General features: G+C 53.7%; 1 protein-coding gene across 1 annotated transcript; it reads right to left on the bottom strand.

The window, feature by feature from the left end:
• Positions 1 to 6,550: 6,550 nt before the first annotated feature.
• Mylk2 (myosin light chain kinase 2) lies at positions 6,551 to 19,993 on the bottom strand. The gene is made up of 13 exons (XM_020171961.2): positions 19,835 to 19,993; positions 19,632 to 19,731; positions 18,769 to 19,219; positions 17,722 to 18,020; positions 16,333 to 16,438; positions 15,640 to 15,733; positions 13,198 to 13,307; positions 12,964 to 13,105; positions 9,551 to 9,621; positions 9,309 to 9,437; positions 8,594 to 8,746; positions 8,345 to 8,477; positions 6,551 to 7,513 (listed from the first exon to the last, which is right to left on the bottom strand). The coding sequence occupies exons 2-13, from the start codon at positions 19,681 to 19,683 to the stop codon at positions 7,433 to 7,435; spliced, it is 1,821 nt and encodes a 606-aa protein (XP_020027550.1). The 5' UTR covers positions 19,684 to 19,731; positions 19,835 to 19,993; the 3' UTR covers positions 6,551 to 7,432.
• Positions 19,994 to 21,565: the final 1,572 nt, after the last annotated feature.

Genomic DNA, 21,565 nt, shown 5'->3' with positions numbered 1-21,565 from the left:
TACCTGGGTGAAGGGTGCACTGGGGAGCAAGTGTTCCTAATCTAGGTCTTCCCAGAGAGCATCTTGGCACAGATGGACAGACTGAAGCCAAAGAAGTGACATGCCCAAGGTCACGCAGCATGGCAGGAGCACAGCTGTCTTCTTGACCCACCCGTGGGTCCCCTTGTGCTGCCTTCACCACAGAGCTCTTAGGGACAGGACCAGGGTACCTGACTCTACCTTGAGGACCCCCTCGGTGGAGGCTTGTCTGACTTCAGGCCAATCCCAGGTACCTTCCTTCTCAGTAGGTTAGAGCAGAAAGGGTACTGAGTCCATGGCCTTGCAGAGCAAGGCCAAAGCAAATCCTAAAATGGCAGAATCAGTAGTTAAGAATATTCCAGAGTTCTTCATCTCAGCAGCTCAGATTCTTGTGGTATCAGTGTTGACAGGGCACCTCCTGCACAATTTATGAATTCCACCCCATGGGGTTAGGAAAGTAGGGAGGCCCGGCCTGTCCTGTGGTGGCTCTAGCGAACTGTCAGGGAGCTCTTCACCTGCTGACCTTTGGTCAGATGTGGAGATGGAAGAAGATGCCCTGCCCCCAAGAAGGCCCCCCCCACCCCAGGGCTGGCCTTCCTCAGACTCCTCCACCCATCTTATCTTAGGCTTGCCTCCCGCCCACTGCTTCCTTCCCAGGCGGATGGCATTCCACAGACCCGTTAAGCTGCCTTCCCACACCACAGACAGCACTTTGGCCAGCAGGGAGACCCTCTCCCCCAGAGGCCTTGGCTGCCACAATGATGAGGAAGCAGGGGGAGGTAGTGTTGGCCTGGCACGTCCATCTGTCCCGCTAGGAGTGGAGGAACCCAGGAATCCAGGCTTCAGCCCAAATATCCCTTCCCTACATGGGCTCCCATCACTCCACAGGCCAGGCTGCCAGAGGCCCGGCTGCCTGCACTCACATCCCAGCTCCATGCTTCCTAGCTGGATGGCCTTGGGCAAGTTGCTTCCCCTGTTTTCCTTGTCTGTAGCATGTGGGAGCCCCCAGTACTTACCCCATGGGGCTGTTGTGAGCACTACATGGATTAACACTTGCAAAGTGCTTAGAACAGGGAATAAATTGTACATGGAAATGTACATAAATTGTACATGGCAATGAAGTGGAATAACTAGCATTTGGGTCCTGAGAATGTTCCCCCCTTAGTCTGGTTTATTCCCTACTAGGGCAGTGTCCAGCTGCTGTGCTGGAAGGAGGGAGGCTGTGAGGAAGGACTGTTACATAGACAAGGCTATGTACTCAGTTCCTGACCTCTCTACTTCCTTGCTGTGTGACCTGGAGAAAGTGGATTCACCTCTCAGAGCCTTGGTTTCCCCATCTGTAAAATGGGGGTGTTTCTGTCCCCCAGGACTGTATGTGAGAAGTCCGATTCTGCACACTACAGGAACAGTTTGGTCAACAGGAATGAAATTAGAATTAAAAACATCGCCACTGGAGGGCCTCATACCCTCTGCCCAGTTCTCCATGCTCCTTTCTGCACACATGGCAGAGACCACATCCCCTGAGGTCCAGAGGTGGCTAATTCACTCCCCCACACTGTCCTCTAATCCCACCGTGCTGGTAACTGGGGGGAGTGACTCAGGGAGGCAGTTGGTGGGGCAGGAGGAAGTGGTTCTGAAGCTAAAAACAGGCCAGAGGCCCATTTAGTCACTCAGTCAGCCTGGGAGGCCAGTGCTGCCTCCTCCTGATCACAGTCCTCAGTGCCAAGCCTGACAGTGCCCCGGTTTTACTTGGGTACAGGAGAGAGAGGCTGGTCCTCCTACTCCCTAGGACAGCTGGCTCCCTGGTGAAGTAATTATCTGGGCCTGTGCAATGGCCGTTTGCTCTGATGGGATATCCTCTCCCCCTTGGGCTGACTACAGAGCCCAAGTCAACCCTTCCCCTGCCCAGAAGCTTCATGCACCCCCGAGTCTGGTGAGCAGCCTTTATGGGGTTCTTCTTCTCTACTTCCCCCATGGTGCGTCCAAGGGGAACCCATTGTGATGTAGAATGACACAGGTGTACATACATTCGCTTTTATGTGTCTCTGCCTTAGAATGCAAGCCTCAGGAGACAAGAGTAGGATCTGCCTTAATCACTTTATCCACTTCCCTAACCCAATGATCAGCACACAGTAGGACCTCAGTGAAGGTCTGTTGCGGCCACCCACTCATTGTTCACCAGGGATTAATCTCAAAGAAACCCAGGGGCAACCTCTCTGGCTCAGAGCAACAGCCCAAGAGCTTATGGGTAAGGGCTTGTGTGCCATGGCTACATCTCCTGGGACCTCCCCCTCACTCCAGCAGCCTTCACCTTGCTCTTCCTTCTGTTTGGCATCTTCCAGGAGCACAGCATCCGCAGGGCTCTCTCCTTCACATCCACCAGTTTCCATTCAAATATCCTCCCAGAAGCCCTCCCTGACCACCTTGCTTCCTGTTCTCCCCGGCCAACGCACTCTAAACTCACTATTGCTGTCACTGTCTATTTCCCCCACGACACCAGGAATTTTGTCTATTCCATGCTTGTCCCCAGCACCTAGAATAGTGGCAGGAACCTGTCAGGGGCTCCAGAAATAAACAGCACAGCAGCCTGTACCAGGTACTACCTACACATCTGTGACTTTCGCATTGACCCCGAGGAGCAGAAACTATGATTACCCTGTTTTACAGATAGGAAACTGAGACTCAGAGAGGATGAGTAAGCAGATATGAATCATGTTCGGCTCAACCTGGAACCCAGTGCTCATTACCAGCCTATCTGTCTAGAGGCATCTGAGCTCAGTGCTTCCTCTTCCAGCCCCAGTTTTTACAATCTCTCCAGTAGATGGGGCCCAGCCTCCCTTGGTCTCCCTGTCTCCAGCCTCTCTTCCCCATTCCACATGGATGTGATCATGTCCCTCCTTTGGTCAAAACCCTTCCATAGCTTCCTACTGCCCTGAGTCAGCCTGCCATTAAAGGCTCCTGAAAATTGTTCCAGACTTATTTCCTGTTTCATCTTATACAAAAGCCCTGCTTGGATGCTCCAAGGCAAGCTGCTTGCAGCTCCAGTCATTGGACCTGCACACACCCCACCCCCCAGCCTACAACAGCCCCTCTGCCATCTGAACAAGCCCTCGGTGTTTTGCCCTAGAGAAGCTAGAATACCTATTGATGTCTCCTTCCCGTCTTCCTGGTTCCATGACTCTTACTTCCAGAGTCCCAGCTTCCACCCTCCCTCCAGAGTCCCAGAGGCTGTGAGCTTCCTGAGCACAGGGATGACTACTTCCTCTCTGGGCTCTTGGTTGAGACCAGGCCCAGAGTAAGACTTAAAAAACAGTTGTGAAGTGATTGGATGTGTGGAAGTCAGACTGTGTGTCGTGTAGCCTGACTCTGCTCTTCACTGGCTAGGAGCCCATGGACTTTTTTCTCCACTCTGTGTGCCTCAGTTTCCCCCACCTGTGAAATGATGCAGATGATAATACCTGCTCTAGCTGGGCATGGTGGTTCACACCTGTAATCCCAACACCTGGGAGGCTGAGGCAGGGGGATTGTGAGTTGGAGGCTAGCCTGGCTACATAGCAAGACCCTATCTCAAAAAAGAAAAGAAAAGAAAAAGAAAATGCCTGCTTATAGGTTAGGAGTGAGATGAACCAAGTAGGAACTCCTTGGTCCAGTGGCAGGTACTCTCTAAATGCTAACCATCCCAGGGACAAAAGGCAGGAGGGCAGGTGGGAAGAGCAGGTGCACAGGCCTCACATGGGTAGGAGCTCCACATCCTTCAGGACAGCCCTAGCTGCCTCACACCCTCAAGGCAGCCTTGTTGCTGGCTGAATCTTTTCCCACCACTGCTTTGTTGGGTCCAAGGTGGCTGGTGGAATTCAAGGCCACTAGACCCAGACAGGAACAGACAACGTCACCAACCCTGGGGTAATACAAACCAGATGTGGCCTCAGTGGCTTCCAGACCCATGGGGGTGGTCACTGTGGGCCTGGCCAAGGCCCAGAGGCAGGAAATGGTTTTGGAAGAAAGCTCTCTGGCTGGGACCAGCTGGGAGGAGGGGTCTCGCAGAAGGTCTTAACCCTTCTTGTTCCACAGGGGCATCCAGGACCCTATGCGGGGTGGGAGTTCACAGCCGAGCACTGTGGAGGCACACACACTGTAGTGGGAAAGCCCACAACACTGGCAATGGAATGGACACTGTGACAGGAGCTGTGCCCCTGGGCTGTGGGGGACAGGGTAAACCATGCAGGGAATCTCGCAGCCTGGCACCCTGGGGACCTTGACTTTGACCCTGGCCAAGTCCTGGCTCCAGTTTAGCAGTCCCAAACCAGCTGTGGACTCCCTTTCTCCATGGGGGCAGCTCCTAGGGTGAAAAAATCTTTCTCTGCAGTGGCCAGGGATGGGAGCTGTATTGAGGTCACTAGGGCTGAGGCCCAGGCCTCCAGGGAGGCAGACCAATTCTACGCCCAATGGCTGTGGCCCAGCTTTGCCCCCCATAAGAACAAAATCTCTCTGAAACCTCATTTTCAACTCCATCCATATTGTGAAATCTATATTCTCTATTTCCAGGGACCAGGGGAGGCCCAAAAAGTGAGATTTCCAAGATACGCTCCTGGGAGGAAGTTGGAGGAAGGAAGGGGTTGGGGAAGGGAGGGCAAGTTTAACCCTGTCCTGTGGTTCTGGGAGCGTTTTTGCCCAGGACATGTTGATTTGCTGTGTAGCCTTGGGCAAGTTACTTTGCCTCTCTGAACCTGTTTCCTAGCCTGTGAAATATGGTGACTCAATCCCATCTCTCAACTGCCATAGCCCTGGGAATGGCAGAGAAGAAAAGAGCTGAAGTTGTCACTCTCACATTTTAGAGAAGGAAACTGGGGCTTGTGCTGGGAATCCTGAGTGCTGGGTTGCAGTCCCTATTGCTGCCATCTCTGATGAGGGGCCTTCCCTCTTTCAGCCTCAGTTTCCCCAGCTAGATCCAGGCCTTGGTTCTCTGCTCTGGCTGGACCTCACTTCCTTCCCTTCCCCCACAGCGGTGACTCATCCTTCATCATCTTGCTGTGTGGCCGAGGCTCAGCCTGGGTGGGGGCCAGTGAGGCCAAGCCATCCACTCAGCAGAAACCACAAGCCTGGCCCAGCTGGCAGGTGGCTGGGAGGGCTGCAGGCGGGTAGGCAGGACTGCATGCCCCGGGTGCTCTGCCCATAAGCACACCTCCCATAAAGAGTCCAAGCCAGGCTTTTCACCCCGCCCCCCCTCCACCAAGCTATGGTCGCAAAAGCCAGGCTCAGACCCAAAGTCTCCCAATCCCCCACCCCACATGGCACCTGCTACAAGGGGGCTTTGTACCCACCTGCTGGAATAGGGCAGGAAGGGCAAGGTGCCTGGCTCTGCCTTCCAACATGGTGTTCAAGGAGGTAGGAGGGAGATGGAAGGCACCACCAAGGTCTCTGTCCATGTGCCCAAAGACTTCTCCAGAGGGGCAGTGAGGCAGGTAAGAGCAGGGGCTCTCCACACCCTGTCTGTCTGGGGACAGGTCCTGGCTCTGACACCGATTGCTGTGTGACTGGGAGTCAGAGGTTGAGCCTCCCTGAGGTTGGCGTCCCCATCTAAGAAACACGCACGACACTCACATGCTGGTCGCAGCCAGCAGAGTTGTGAGATGGGGACCACAGTACTCACTGCAGGCTACCTGCAGTGTCTGTTGCTGCTCCTGCTGCTACCACCAGAATCTTGGTGTCCCAGCCCGCGGTGCCACCTCCGATGAACTCAGTCATCCTCATGGCCAGAGGAGCCGCACCCTGTTCTGTGTTCTCCTGCCCTCTGGTCTGCTCCCTCCAATAGATGGAGCTCCCCCATCCTGCTGGCCTGGGAGAAGTGGCTGCCACCAGTGGGGAGCAGAGAACAGAAGCCCCCACCCCTGCAGGGCAAAGACATGGGGCCACCGCCTCCCTCAGAGACCCTACACTGTGCTCTCAACTTGTTCTGGGGAGAAGCAGGTGAGCTCATGGGCAGAGCCTTGCTCTGGGAGATGGAAGAGTTCATTTCCTGCCCCAGCCCCTGACTCACTGGACATTCCAGTTCTTCCCCTGCTCTGAGCCTCAGTTTCCCCAATGCGTTAAGCAAAGATGAGCATACTAACATGCCTGCAGCACCTCCCTGAGCTGTACCTCAATCCCACTGATGACCCACCATTCGCCCTGTGAGGTGGTTCCTACCCCTGACTTACCACCCCGACTCAGTTTCCCTCTAGGAACTAGAAATTGTATTATCTCCCTTATTATCCTGCTATGAGGAGTAATAAGTTCACATACATGCAAGCACTCAACTCGAGCCTAGTACAAACCACCACCCAGCCCACTTTGGTTGTTGTGTGACTTCCCTCTCACAGGTGGGGAAACTGAGGCACAGAGCAGGGAAGCCACCTGCCCAGACCACACATGCTGGGCAGTCAAGCTCCTGAGCCTGCATGCATAAACAGCACACTGCCTACAGACATACTGGAGTCCTTGGTGCACAACGGGTGCTTTATGAAGGGTAGTCACCTGTGACCTCAACACAGTGTATGCTTACGAAGAGGGAAGCAGGCTGCATCCAACCTGTACATTTATTTACAAGGCACAAGCTGAGAGCAGGTTGGGGGCTGCCCAATGGACTTCGCACACCTGAACCTGCTGGCTCCATTGTCTGAGGCCATGGATGCCCCTGGGACAGGCCCCGAGTGGCTGGGGTGGGCAGGTTTGGCCCTCAGGCGAGCTCGGGGGTGGTCTTCTGTGTCCCCCAGGCCTTTTCCTCTCCTGGAAGCCTGGGCTGGGCTCCTTCTCTTGCAGAATTCCTGTGTGTTGGTGGTCACAAAGAAGTGGGTGGGGGCCGGGCAGGCCAGATGGTGTGTACAGGGCCTTATCTGCTGGGAGTGGGAGGGGGGTCCTCTTTCACAAAGCCTGCTCTGTCTCCCCTGACAGCTGGGCCTGAGGAATCGGTGCCGTTGCCTGCCTGCCCTGCCAGGAACCTCCCATCCACAACGGCAGAAGCCCATGTGATGGACCTCCAGCCATCCCACCCTAGCTAGGAACAAGTCCAGGCTGGGAGTGTCCCAGTGAGGCAAAACAGGGGCCACCAGAACAGCAGTTCAAATGGAGAGCCAGGGAGGGGAACAGGGAGCAGCTCCACACCGCCGTGGAGTCTGGGCACAGCCACGGGTCAGAGACCTGTCTGGGGAGGTAGCAGCAGGATGGATCCAGGGCACACTCTAAGGTCCAAGGCGGCTCAAGTCGGGGAAGAATCGCTGCCTGGGGGCATGGGGAGCCCCGAGCCTCCCAGCCTGGCACAGCCCGTCCTGGCCAGCCAGCCCCAAGGATTTGGCCTGCCTTCTCCGGCCTTCTGGGCTGTGTGGCTTCAGCCCTGGCCGCTCTGTGGCTGCATCCAGGCCTCAGCTGCTCCTGGGGCTCAGACCCCCAGAGCCATCAGTGCCCCCGAACTGCTGATCTTCTTGAAGCGGTTGGCTGCGCTGACAGCAATGAAATTTTTCTGAGCGATGAGAAAGAAGAAGGCCCAGTCAACACCAGGGCAGAGCAGAAGCTGAGAGGCAGCTGAGTGTTCTAGAGTTTCAGAGGCCAGGGAGGGTGCAGTGCCCAACCCAGCCATAGGAGGCGCTGCGACACCGCATGGTCTAAGTAAAAGAGCCCGTCCACATCCTGTCTCCTTGCTCCTCTCAGACTTCATTCCTACCTCCTCAAGCACGCTACTGCAGCCGTCCTGGCCTCTCTCCTGTTCCTCAAACTTGTCGACCTGGTTTTGCCACAGGGACTTTGCACTGGATATTTTCCCCCCTAATGCTGGCAAGGCTCACCCTATACCTCCTTGAGTCCTTTGGTCACCTGCTCCTTCCCAGTGTGCACTCCCTGACTCCCTGTTTAAAGGTGCAGCCCCTCCCCCCCCACCCCGTACTCTTGACTGCTCTTACTTGTTTTCTAGAACTCTGCCTGAATCTCCTGTAATAACTTCACTTCCCACCAAAACTCAGCCCACGGAGACTGTGATCCTTGTCTCCTATGTCTACTGCTGCATCCTGGTGTCTAGAAATAGCAGCTGCTCAAAACATATTTGAAAAATGAAGGGAAAAGGCCTGTGACGGGGTCACACACATTTTCCTGAGCCTGAGCCTCGGATGATACCTCTCCCTAGGATGAATGGGTGGGTAAAGGACTCCACTCCAGGGAGGGAAAACTCAGCCCTGTTTTCCAGACAGGGCAAGGCCTGGCCAACAGATCCTTCCAAGGCAGGGCTGGTACGGCTGGGCCCTGGTGGCAGGGCCCTCCCTACCCCGTGGGCCTCCCATCCCAGGCTCCAGCCTGGTACCTTCCAGCGCCTCTTCATGAGGTATTTCTTCAGCAGGATCTGGGACTTGAGGCGGCGGTTACAGCGCTTGGCTTTCTCTGCCAGGTTGTTGAGCCAGGGGTGAGCAAGGCACTGGGCAGCATTCATCCGGGCCCTGTTGGGAGGGAGACGTGGGGATGGTGGGTGTGCGCCTGGCCCAGTGAGGCTGCCAGCCTGGTGCACACACACTGAGCTTGCACACTCAGAGCTCGTGCCCTGGGCAAGCCTCACCTCTGGTCCTTGACGATAAGGTTGGATACAAAGTCTTTGGCCTCATCCGACACAGCCTCAAAGGTCTCCTCGTCAAAGTACCAGTTGGCGGACAGGACATTGTTCAGGGTCTCTGTGTCATCATCTCCCAGGAAGGGGGAGAGGCCACTCAGCCTGGAGAGAGAGGAAGACAAGAGCAGGGAGGTGAGTTGGAGATGCCAGGGGGAGGGAAGGGCAGAGCCTAGGAGGCAACACCTTGTGCTGGAAAAACCCCCAGCTTCCCGAGTGGGACAGACCTGGGTTTGAATCTGGTTGGGTGACTTTGGGCAAGTCACTTCCCCTCTCTGAGCCTCACTCTTCTCATCTGTAAAATGGGTATGATCATCCCAGCTTCCCAGGGTTACAGTGCAGATGAGGAATGGTGAGTGCAAGGCACGTGGTGAGTACACAAAAAATGTCCACTGTCCACCTGCTCCCACCCTGGGTCTTCTGCAATCTGCTGTCCCGAGACCTTGACTGGGATGCTATGCCTTTAGAGGCCTCAGTTTTTCCGACTATTAAATGGGTACAAAGTCCCCTTCCTGGTTCTCCCTGGTACCCCCAACCCCAATAAAGCCCTGGCTGAGGGATCAGGAAGGACGCATCACCTCACCAGGACCCGGAGGACAACTGGCCTCCACTACCCGCCCATGTGCCTCAAGCAACCCCATAAACGGCACCCGCCCTGGGGGCTCACAGCATGTAGGTGATGACCCCCAGACTCCACATGTCCGTCTTATCAGAGATCTGGTCATAATTCACCACCTCGGGGGACAGGAACTCCGGAGTCCCAAAATTCACCTTCAGCTTCTCATTGGGGTTATACCTAGAAGTGAGATCAAGCTCTCAGAGCCTCAGCCTATCCCTAGCCCCTCTGCCCCTCCCCTGGTCCTGCCGACTCAGAGGCCTGCCCTCCCCCCCAGCCCACCCTGACGGTACCTCCGTGCCAGGCCGAAGTCGATGATCTTCACCAAGTGGCCTGTGGTGTTGACACACAGGATGTTCTCCGGCTGAGGAGACAGGGGCGGCCTGGATTGGCCTCTGAGCCAGCTTGCCCTCTCCCCGCTAGGTCCAACCAAGTCCTGTGCTCACTGAAGCAGAGGCCCACGCTGCTGTCAGAGACCCTCAGACATGCCTGCTCTTAGCCCAGCTGAAGATGTTGAGGCCCTGTGAGGGATGTGTCGGAAGCCTCAAAGCCTAAGACCATCTAATGGGCTCAGCTAGGGCCTGCTTCCCTCCACGAAGGCCATGAAAGAATGGTAACATCTCTGTCACCCTGAGGACGCAGAAACAGAAATCTGCAGAGAAGAGGCGTGCCTACTGGGGACCAGGCTGGACCACCACCAGAATGTGGAGGGCCAGAGAAAGACCCGAGCGGGAAAAACACACCCACTTAGCTCACAGGCTCTTCCACTGTTCTCAGGCACGTAACCCCTGCCTCCCACTAGCCATGAGGACAATGAGCTTTTTCAAAGCGTCAGACTGTGGGTCACTTAATTTCCATTTATTATTTTTTTTTAGTGGCACCTGGGTTTGAACTCAGGTAGAGTTCAAGTGCTCTACCACTTGAACTGCACCCCAAGTCCTTTTGGTTTGAGTTTGTTTTTCAGACAGGTTGTGTTGCTTTTGCCTTGGCATGCTTTGAACTCTGGTCCTTCTATCTCTACCTCCCGAGTAGCTGGGAATTACAGGCATGCACCCTGCTTATTTTTTTGAGATAGGATCTTGCTAACTTTTTGCCTGGGCCAGCCTGGAACCTTGATCTTCCTATCTACACCTCCCAAGTAGCTGGGATTACAAATATGAGCCACCACTCTCAACCTCCTTTTATTTATTTTTTGAGATTGGGTCTAGATATGTCTTCCATGCTGTCCTGGAACTCCTAGGCTCAAGTAATTCTCTTGCCTCAGCTTCCCAAGTGGCTGGGACTACAGACGAGCACCACTACTTAATTTTTAGCTCAGTCCTCCTAACAGCTCACTGTGATCTTGAGATAGAAATGTCACATTGAGAGACAGTTGCCATTCATCCCACTTCTGAGGCTCAGACACAGAAGTGACTTAACCACAGGGCCCTAGGAAGTAAGTGAGGTAAACAGAATCTGAGCCCAGGACTGTGAACCTCCCACACTAGCTTCCTGATGCCCCTTGACACCCAGCCCACTCTATGAGTGGGCTGGGTGCACATGTGCTACTGAGTTGGCTTTTCCCAGGGCAGGGACCATCTTCTCCCAGCCTCCTTGGTCTAACAGAAACACCCAGTAGGTTCAGAGGAAACCTGGGTGCGAAGCACAGGTGAACACGTGCATGAACTTTCTCTGGGACTTCACTTCCCAAAACACAAGGACACAGGACTGACCGGGGGTTGCATGGGATAAGCATTAAAGATCACATAGTTCAAGGGCAGAAGACTTCACACAAAACCCAGCACCTCCTGGCTGCATGGGCCACACACTGTGGAGAGAGACAGGTCGACGTTCTCTGGCCCCATGACAGTGCTGCACAACTCAATTCTGTTGTTTGTCTGGGCTCTGTGGCCATTTGATTCAAGGCCTCCGACCTGAAGGCTTCTTGGAGACCCTTTCAGAACCAATGTATTCACTCAGTGCAGGAAACGAATGCCTTCCATAGCTCAGCACAGTGTCCCACCAGTCCAAAGCAGGGAAAGAAAAGAGAAGTCCTGGGTACAAGCGTGTGAGGGATGAAGTGGGCCAAACCTCCTTTTGGAGACACTCAGGCAGCACACAAGAGGTCCTCAGAAGCCCTGCAGCCAGGGGACCTGGGGATAGCCTATGGGTGGGCACACCCAGCTTTTTGAAGTGTGAAACCCTTGTGGGATGAAACAGTCTCAGCAATCCTGAAAAACACATTTTAGGATGTAGAGGTTGAAGGCTGACTTCCTTCCGGGACATTTCCTCTTAACTGGCAACCCTGTCCTATCCCCCAAAGAAACTGGCCTTCCCAGAGGAGTGGCAGGATCTAATGTCTCCATGCAGACAACAGCTACCCCAGTACCTCAGAAGTCACCTGTGATTCTCTCCTCACCCACATCCACACAAATCATCAGCCGGATTGCAGTAATTCCACAGTATACCTTTGTCCCCATCGTCTCCCAAGCCTCCCAAGTCCCCCAATTTGGCCCCACTGAAACTTATCTCCTTTCCCTCCCCCTCATCTGTAGGCAGAGATGGTAACAGCGCATCGACCCCACAGGCTGTCAGAAGGAACCCGCGCATACCCACGCATGTCAGGAGGAAACTGTGCCTTTCCCAGTTACTCTCAGGCACTCCTGCATAAACTTTTAATGATTTATAATGCCGGTTACTTACTTAGTCTTTGTGTTATGAAAGTCTGTTTCCCCCCACTAATCTTCTGAAGACTCCCTAGGCAGGAACCAGTTTTTAATACTCCCTATGGACCCTAATGCTAGGGGCTGTCTTACCTCCTTCTGGATGGTACCTTCCAGCAGCAGGACTTAGCATACGTGTATCAAATGAATGAATGAAAGTACCACCTCTTTGCTGCTGGAAGCCCACGTGCCTCTGCATTAACGTTTCATCTCCTCCACTAGCCTTGCCACTTACCCACATGCGTTAGCACCTGCCATGAGGACGGGGGATACCTGGCACTCGTGCGCTCCTCCCTACTCCACAACCGGGTGGGCATTCCTAAGCTCCAGGCAGCCATTACCAGTTGAGGGCAGAAGGCAAGATAAGTGAAATCTCTGCTCTCCCTGACCGCCGTGTACGTGGTATGGAGCCATCTCAGGTGTGCGTGGTATGGAGCCATCTCAGGAAGGGCTGTAAATATTATTTCACTGCTTCAAGGATGCTAGGCTTACCGGTAGGCCCCATGCAGACAGGGATCTTTATTTATTTACTTAGTCTGTTCTCAGATCTTCGCCACCTAGAATACTGGCTCACATAAAGCAGGTCCTTAACACATCTGTGCTGATTCTGAATAAGTGAGCACTCACAGTACCTGTCACAGGCCAGCACTGAGGTGGTGTTTGTGCAGCCCTTACTTGCTGCAGAGATGTGTGAGACAGTGAGTGAGCTTGGGCTCAGGGATTATAAATAAGCCTTTCAGCAAATACTTGGTACTAGACTGAAAGTTCCAAGAGAGCTGGGAGCAAGTCCTCTACCCCCTCTCTTCCTACCTCTCTCCTTCTCCCACTCTTTCTCATCCCCAGCACCTGGCATTTCTAGGTACTTACTGAACTCTTTGAATTTGTGAATGGAAGGACAGGTGGAGAAGGAAGGACAGGAGGACGGAGGGCTGACTGGCAACCACACTGACACCAGGTGGTCCAAGGCTGCCCCTGCTCCCTCCCAGGAGGCCCCAGTGCAGCACCTTAAGGTCCAAGTGCAGAACCCTCATCTTGTGCATGAAGAGGATCCCATCGCAGATCTGCCTGACGAACACCATGGTGTCAACCTCGGTCAGATGGTAGTCCTCATCCACGATCCTCTCGAAGAGCTCGCCGCCCTCGATGCTGTGTGCACAGACACCTCTGCAGGCTTGCTCTGGGCTGCTGTCCCCCACCACCCGGCCTCCAACCTCCCTCCCACCCCCAACCTCACTCACTACTCCATGAACAAGACGATCTCATTCGAGGTCTCGATGGCTGCATAGAGCTGGATCAGATTGCGGTGGTTCAACTGGTTCATGACCTCGATCTCCAGCATCACCATTTCCTGGGGACCAGGGAAGTCAAGGGAACCAGCCTTCAGACCTTGCCCTTGGCTAGACTTGTGGTGCCCTTCCTAGACCACTGCAGATCCAGCCTCCTCCCTGCTGGTCTTGTTCCCATCTCTGCCTCCCTGTGACTGCTTCCTGGGCATCTGTGACTACAAGCCCATGACTACATCTTATGCAAATGTGATCAATTTCCAATTCCATATCTCTGCCTCCGAGCTCTCCCTCCAGCTCCAGACTCCAGTATATCCAGCTGCCTATATCCAGACATCCTTTGGATGTCTAAGAGAAATGGCTAGATCTCAGCTCTCTAGTGCCCTAATTTAAACCCTTGATGTCACCTCTTTGCCCCAACTGAACTGTCCCCAGATTGCCCATCAGCAGAAGGACACTAGGCTTTCCCCAGGTACATGCAGGACAAAAGCTGGGCACTATCTCAGGCTCTCCTCTTCCTCTCTCTTCCTCATGCCCCACATCCAGTTCTTCAGTGAACCCTTTGGTGAAGCCTACCTTCAAACTAGACTATAAACCCCGCCATTGTCACTACCCTCTACCATTTGTCACAAGTCACTTGCTACATTGGTGGGTGGATATCAGCTATAGTAGGAAGATTTACACCACGGACATTGGTGCAAATGACAGGCCTCTCCCTGCACTGCTCTACCTTGGGCACTAGGCATGGCAAGGCTACCTGATGGCACCTCTATTCCCTTGAATCCATCCCTTCACTCAGCTCTCACCTACCACTTTTTAGGACAGGCCTTGTCCCACCACCCCATCTAAAGTGGCACCATGATTCCCACAGTCCCCATTCCTTCCCTGCTTTTCTTTTTCTTCCTAGCACTCTCCAGTCCCTAACACTACGCCTTTTGTTTTATTTTAGCTTTTAGCTGTCTGTCCCTCATGTCAGCCCCATGAGGGCAGGGACTTCCTCAGTTCACTGACATTTTCCCAGTACCTGGCACAGTGAACAGCATAGAAAAACATTCAATGATCAATTAATCAGTAGCTGGCTACAGTAAATTCATGCAGTACATAGTTATTGATCATCTATGCTGAACCAGGCCCTGTGACAGAGGCCTAGCAACAGCAGTCACTATACAGATCCAGGCCCCAGCTTGTGGAAGAGACAGAGCAGGACAAAGCCACCCAGAAAATACGTTCCTTCCAACTGTGCTTAATGCCACAAAGGGACTCCGGGATCCTGCACGGACTCTGGAGCTGCTTCTCAGCTCTGGCCCTGTGCACCCATGACTGGCTTTGTCTGCAACACCCATAACCTGGCTTCTTAGCACCCCTGCTAGTCCTGGCCCTCAGATATTTCCTCCCACAGTCCCTTTCTTTTTTTTTTTCTTTTTGACTGTACTGGGGTTTGAATTCAGGGCCTCACACTTGCTAGGCAGACACTCTACCACTTGAGCTATACCCCCAACTTTTATTTTCCTTACCTTTTCCTCTCCTCTCCTACTCTTTCTTCTCCTGTCTTTCCCTTCCCCCTTTCTCTTCCCTTCCTTTCCCTCCCTCCTTCCCTTCTTTCTTTCTTTCTTTCTTTTCTTCCTTCCTTCTTTCTTTCTTTTCTTTCTCTCTTTTCTTCCTTCCTTTTTGTGGTGCTGGGGATGGCACCCAGGGCCTTGAGCAGGCTAAGAAAGTGCTACAGCACTGAGTTATAATTCCAGGGTCCCTTCTGCCTGATATTCTCTTTCTGCCTTCTCCACTGGAACACCTCCTCATTCTGCAAAACCTTCACTCTGGAGAAGCTGGTCCAGGAAACTTCCTGGACCCCAACCTGAGTCAGAGCTGCCTCTGACCCCCCACCCCAAGACCCTCCAGGATCCCTGAATTACAGCTCTGATCACACTGGGTTGCCAAGCTATCCTCATCTCATCACACACCTGCCCCACACTCCACATGAGCCTCTGCCTGCATTCAGTCACTCATTCCTAGGACAAGAATGGCTTTTGGCCTCTAAGCCCGACCCATGCTGGGGGCACAAGGAAAGCTCTAGACAGGATTTTATCACCTTGGCTTCAGCTCCCAGAGGGCAGGGGCCACATCCACTGCACTTAGGGACCTCATTGCCCAGCACAGGGCCTGACCTCCAGAACCCACACTCATGAGTGTTGTTGAACTGCTCCAGAAGGCATGAACAGCCCGTGCTTTGAAGAAGTCACCAGAGAAGTTCACTAACTGGGACATCTAGTTTGTGGCATCTTCAGTGCAACAAGTTTTGCACACCAGGCCCTGGGCCTAGCTGCGCAGGTGGAGGGAGGAGGTGAGAGGCGCCCATCCAGGAACCCCCTCCCACCTGTAGAGCCTTTTCTCCCCCACTACCTTGTCCTTGGGGGTCTGTTTCTTGATGACCTTGGCTGCCAGCTTGAGGCCTGTGGCCTTCTCTGTGCAGGTACAGACCGCTCCAAACTTGCCGCTGGAGAGAGGAGGTAGGAGTGAGGGAGCTGTGAAGACCAAGGAGTCTGCAGGGGCCTGTGCTCCTTTCCCATCTTGGTCCCAGGCCCAGTTCTGGCTATGGTCATCCTCTGGGAGGTAGGAGCAGTCACCCCTGCCAGCCCACCTCCTCATGAAGTCAGGATCCATGCCAGGACAATGGCTAGAGGCAGAGACTCTGAGTAATGGGCAGAGCAGGCTCCCCTGAGGACAGCTCTGGAAAGGATCCTTACAGAGTACAGAGGGTAGGGGCCCTAGGGAGGTCCCTGTGGGTGGTAGGGAACTGTTAGAGGTGCCAGCCAGAACCAGGGCTTTTTACAAAGCAGAAATTGTCCTAAGGGGTTATTGTGGTGCCTGGAGTGGAGACAGACAGGAAAATACTATTTCCTATGGGAACATTGAATGATGCCTCTGCAAGTGACAGTCACAGTGCATATCAGCACGTGACAGCTGGAGCACTACAGGTGTGACTGCACAGAAGCCATCCATCCATATGGGCCATCTCCTAATGGGATATATGGGTTGGGGTTGGCACTGGCTGATTTCCCGCACATGCATCCCAGATTGGGGTCCCCCTCTCACCCTCCCAGTGCTTCCTTGGAGTTCATGCTGAATTCACTATTGACACTTCCAGTCCTCAGTTCCACGATGCGGTGTGGGAAGGGTGCTGGGGGCGGTGGGCAGTCATCTGGGGAGGCAAAGCAGAACAGGGGTCATTGTCAGGGCTCCTGGGGATTCACCTTGACTCCACCCCTGCTGTCTGGCCTGGGTCTCCCATATGATGCCTGGGGGACACCTGGCTGCAGGATGGGGGGTAGGGGGCCCAGTTTCTAATTTCATTTCTGTTACTGATACCCAAAATGGCCTTGGAAGGTGCCTGCCCTATCAGAAGGAATCCAGCTTCTCTTGACAGAAATAGCAGATTGGACTTCCCAGATCCTCCCACATTGTAAGGTATGAGACCTCCATCCGAAGCTATATGTGTTTCCACTGAAGACAACCATGCAACCATACAAACACACACAGCAACCATGAAGTGGGGTTGCTGTGTATGAATGATGGGGCGATTGTGCGATCTGCCCATCTCCTCTGATTACGCTAAGCCGGCAGCTGTTCAACGGGGAGAGGTTGCCATCTAGTGACCAGAGTGGGGAACAGCGGGCCCTGAGGTCCTAGACTGAGTCATCTGGAATGGAAACCTCTTTATAAATAGCCAGAGGCGGCAGGGAAGCCGGGCTGGTGATAAATCAGACGGCCCTTGGAGGTGGTTCAGGCTCTGTCACGCTGAGGATGTGATCTCTGGGCGGGGCAGAGGTCTCTGTCGCCGCTGGGGGCAGGAGGCAGGGCCCCTGGCTGCCGCCCAGCCGCCAGGCCCTCCCACCCAGTCTGGGTGGCACTATGCCGCTCACCAGGCAGACTGGCAGGTCTCCCAGAGCACCTCTGCCTGGAGGAGGGGGTGTCAGGACACTCTGGGCTCTCCTGACCCCATGTCACCCCATTCCCAGCCCTGCTGCACCCTTTCCCTCTTCCCTGGCTCCCCAAGCTCTCTCACATTCAGTTCTCTGCTGCCCACTGAATGAAACCAGCTCTTTGTCTGAGCACCTACACCTGTGCTCCTCCACTCATGAACCCTCTATGGCTCCCATACCCCCCACCCCCAGCAACATGTACTTTAGAAAAGTCTGACATTTTGAGTCCTTTTACAGACTGACCCAATTTTGTTTGTATTGCTCCAATTATCTGCATGATTTGTTTTTAAAACCCATTTTAGTTAGGCTAAAAGTGGGCTCTGTAATTTGAATGTCTTCACTATATTTTAAGGCATTTCATTTCCCCTTTTCCATTTCTACCAAAAGGAAATACTTCCTGGACTGTGTCACATTTAGACCTGGGGAAGGCAGCACCCTAAATGGGACTGATCAACCCCTTCCCTCTCCCACATCCCCAGGGCAGCCCCTGCCCTTGGCCTACCCAAAATCTGGAAGCAGTCCTCCTCCCTGGCTGTGGGACAGAGGGCCTGCCCCACCTCTGATGTCTCTGAGGGAACAGCCTGGAACTCGATCCCCCTCGAGGTGTCCCCTTGCTCCTTAGCCTGGCCAGCCTGGCCTGGGGCTTTCTGTGCTGCTTCCTTCTGGTTCCCCGCCAGAGTGTTCTTCCCTCCTTCTGTCTTAGCTGGCCCAGGATCTGGGGGGCCAGGGGTCACGGGCACCCCTTCAAAGATGAGCTCTGCTGCCTCACTGAGGGGCTTCTCTGCTGGCAGCTTCTCAGAGCTAGAAAGTGAGAACAGCGGTAAAGTGCCTCAGGGAGACCTCCATGCTTCCAGAACCTCACCTGCAATCTGGAGGTAATGCAACCCTGCAGGTAATGCAACACTGCACCCCCTCCTCCCTGATACATCCACGTTCACTTTGTCCGAATCAAGGCACGGCTGTGATATTGCCTTGACTAACAACACACTGATAAGTCAGTAATAACTATGAGTAAGATTGGTGATGTGCTTGGAGCTCTTCATTCATAAAAACTGTGGCCATATAATTGATATGAATGCATAATTATCAAATTGGTATGGTAGATGTATTACTATTGTGGTTTATAATATATCACTAATGACCTTATTCGCATCAGGTGTGCATAACTAATTGCATCATAAAACTGGTGCTGTATTACGGTTAGGAAAAGACTCTTTTCATATCAGACCAATCATTATACAAATTCCTTCTGACATTTCAGCCTGCCTTTTGCTAGACTCAAGCCCATGGAATAGGGGGAGCTCTGGACCCGGGAGACGTAGAGAGGAGAGCAGAGAAACTCAGCATGGGCAGTCTTTGGGGAAATATCCTGTCTGACATTATGGTCTTATGAACAGGAAAGTGCTGGTTTCTGAAGGGACAAGGTGGTAGGACAGAAGCTGTTGAATGTCAGTACTACCCTCCCCAGCACTGAATGTGATGGCAACCATGCCCAACACAGGGGAGCAGAGCTACAGACCCCTCCCACTTCCAGGCAGGGGACACTCACCTTGAGATGATGGCAGGGCAGCTAGGGCTATGTAGAAAGGCGGGTGAGCCCCTCCTGGCAGCTGCTTGGCCCTCTGCTGCCTTCTTGCCCACCTTGGACTCTCCAGGGACGCCCTGGCTGCCTAGCGGTCCCTGTTCAGCATTACGCTTCTTGACACCGGCCTCGGCTGTTGCAGTCTGCTGGGGCAGGGCTGCTGGCTGCCCAGCACTGCCCTCCGCGGGTCCCCCACCCCCATCACCCTCTCCCTCAGGGCTCTGGCTGCTAGTTAAGGGTTGGACTGGGACACCATCCCCTTTCTCTGAGACAGGGGCTTTGGCATCTTTCTTCAGGGAAGATGGATCTGGATCTTTCTTTGGGTCTGGGGAGCCGGGGTCTTTCTCTTTGTCCAGGGGGCTGGGGTCTTTCTCTGCCGCCTGAGTTCTTTCACCTGCAGCACCTTTCGGTGCCTTGTCTGCAAAGGAGATGAAACACCCATCAGGACCCACCCTCATTCTTCTCCCTTCCCAGCCAGGCTGGGCAGAGAGGCCCAGGTCTGGACCAGGTAGTAACTTGGAAATGTAAGTCTCACTGAGCCTCTGGGGCCACTTGGTTGCCCTTTCTGGGTGGGCTTTGCTGCTTCTCCCTCCCCTCCTCACAGTGTCTAGCTGCATCCCCAAGAGCCATCCAGGGAGGCTGCACATCCTTCCTGTCTCTCCAATGAGGGCTTCATGAGGGCTGACCCAGCCCAACCCCGCCCAGAGATCATTCTGATTCCTGAGTCCCCCATGCACCATGCAAAGACACCTCAGCCACAGAATTCCCTCTGAGGAACTCAAACACCCCTTCCTAGGCTCCTCCCTCCCTCCACTGCCCCAGCTTGGCACCTGTGGATGGATTCTGGATTCCCAGCTCGATTGCTCCGTTTTCTGTTGCCATGAGGCAGGGAGGCGTGTGCTTCTGCTTGTCTAATTCAAGTCTTTCTAGCTGCAGAAAGAAGAATGAGGTCTGTCAGGCTGTCAGATGCCTTGCCTTGTCTGGCTATAGCAACAGGCTGGTGAAGGCCAGGCAACTGAGGGGAGAGACATACCTGGAGCAGGAAGGGGCAACCTGGTGGCTGCCTGTCTCAGAAGCTGCTCAGAAGCAGTCCTGGGACAGTTGTAAGAGATTGGGCCGGGTGGGCAGAGGCGGAGGCAGGGGTGTAGGCAGTGGAGGCGGGGACGGAGAAGAGGATCTCTTACACCAGGGGCCATGCAGCCCGGGCTGCCACCACCTGTCACTCTTGGCCCCTGTTCAGAGGACACGGCATTCTTCCCACGGCCTGACTGGGGGTAGAATGGTGCTGGAACAAGCAGGAAGAGAAAAGGGAGGGGGGCACTTGGGGCCCTGGGGAGCAGCCCTTTCCCTAGGCCTTGCCCAGTATCCCCAACTTGGATAGGATCAGAGAGGGGCTCTCAGGCAGGGCTGAAAGGGCAGGACCGTGTCCAGGCCTGGCCTTGGCTCTGCCCACCTTCATGCCACATCTCCTAAGGTCCCCCAGAACCTGGGGAGAGCCACGCAAGCCCAGGGATAATGACCCTGACCCCAGGGCCCAACTCTGTGCCTCTGGTATCCAGACCTACTTGGACCATCTTTGGGTAAGAAATTGTCTGAGGGTCACTTGCTCAGTGTGTCCAAGGCCTGAAAGCTTTTTCTCTGGAAAATCATTTTTTAATGGGGGGGGGGGGACATTCGAGGCTGTCTGAGTGACTGTGGGAGATGGTCAGTGCTCTGTACCCATCATCTGGGCAGAGCTGATGCCTGTCAGGAAGAGTGGTCGTGGTGAAGTCTTTTCAAGGATCCTTCACTAAAACGGGGACCTCAGGGCACCTCAGCCTCAGGTATTCCAGCTGGGATGCAATGGAGCCTTCTGTCTCCCAGAGGTTGTCTGCCCAGACTTTCCCTGAACTAGCTAGAGCTGAGTGATTGGAAGTTGTGTGCAATGGGCGTCTGGGTTCAGGCCCTGACCATGGTAAACCATCCAGTCATTGCACTCCACACCATGGCCTTGCTCCTTTGTCACATGAGGAAACTAGTCCCTACCTTTACATGAAAGAAGGGAGAGGAGACAAAGAAAGGAGAATGAGGCATGTCTCAGTGATGGAGAAATGGAGGAGCTGAGAGGAGGAAGTTGTTAATGAATTGATGTGAAATCTCCAAGGTGGGGAAGAAAATGCTAGGTGTGGAATAGCATGTAGATGTGTCATTTGTGCAAGAGGGGCAGATAATATGATTTTTTTCATTTTATACACGTTATAGTTTCTTTGCCAGGATAAGCAAGTAATTGGGCGCTGGGGTAGGAGGGAGACCTCACTGTGTACCCTTTTACTTTTTTGTTTTTCAGTACTAGGGATTGAACCCAGATCCTCAGTTTATTCTACCACTTGAGTCACGTCCCCAGCTCTTTTGTTTTTATTTTGTTTTTGAGATAGGGTCTTATGCTAACTTTTCCTGGGCTGGTCTCCTGCCTCTGTCTCCCAAGTAGCTGGGATTACAGGCCCTCCCCTTTTTACTGTTTTGCTTGAACAATGAACTTTTGAAAATGAATGATTTTTTTTCCAAAGCAGCAAATGTTAAAGGCTCTTGATACAAGCAAGAAAAAAAAACAGAGTTGGAGCTTCCTCCCCAGTCTTGACCATGTGGCTCAGTCTGACCCTCTTCTCTAGGCCTGGCCCTCCTCTCCTCTATCTCTCTTCTTCAAGGTCCAAATTCCTGCCTCTTCCAGGAAGCAAAAATAACTAAGGCCTATATAGGTACTTGCCATGCAACAGGGCTCTTGTGT

The sequence above is a fragment of the Castor canadensis genome, chromosome 5, assembly GCF_047511655.1.
Source record: "Castor canadensis chromosome 5, mCasCan1.hap1v2, whole genome shotgun sequence".
NCBI lineage: Eukaryota > Metazoa > Chordata > Mammalia > Rodentia > Castoridae > Castor > Castor canadensis.
The sequence above is the reverse complement of the archived record's forward strand: the minus strand, read 5'-3'. Positions and strand labels throughout refer to the sequence as shown.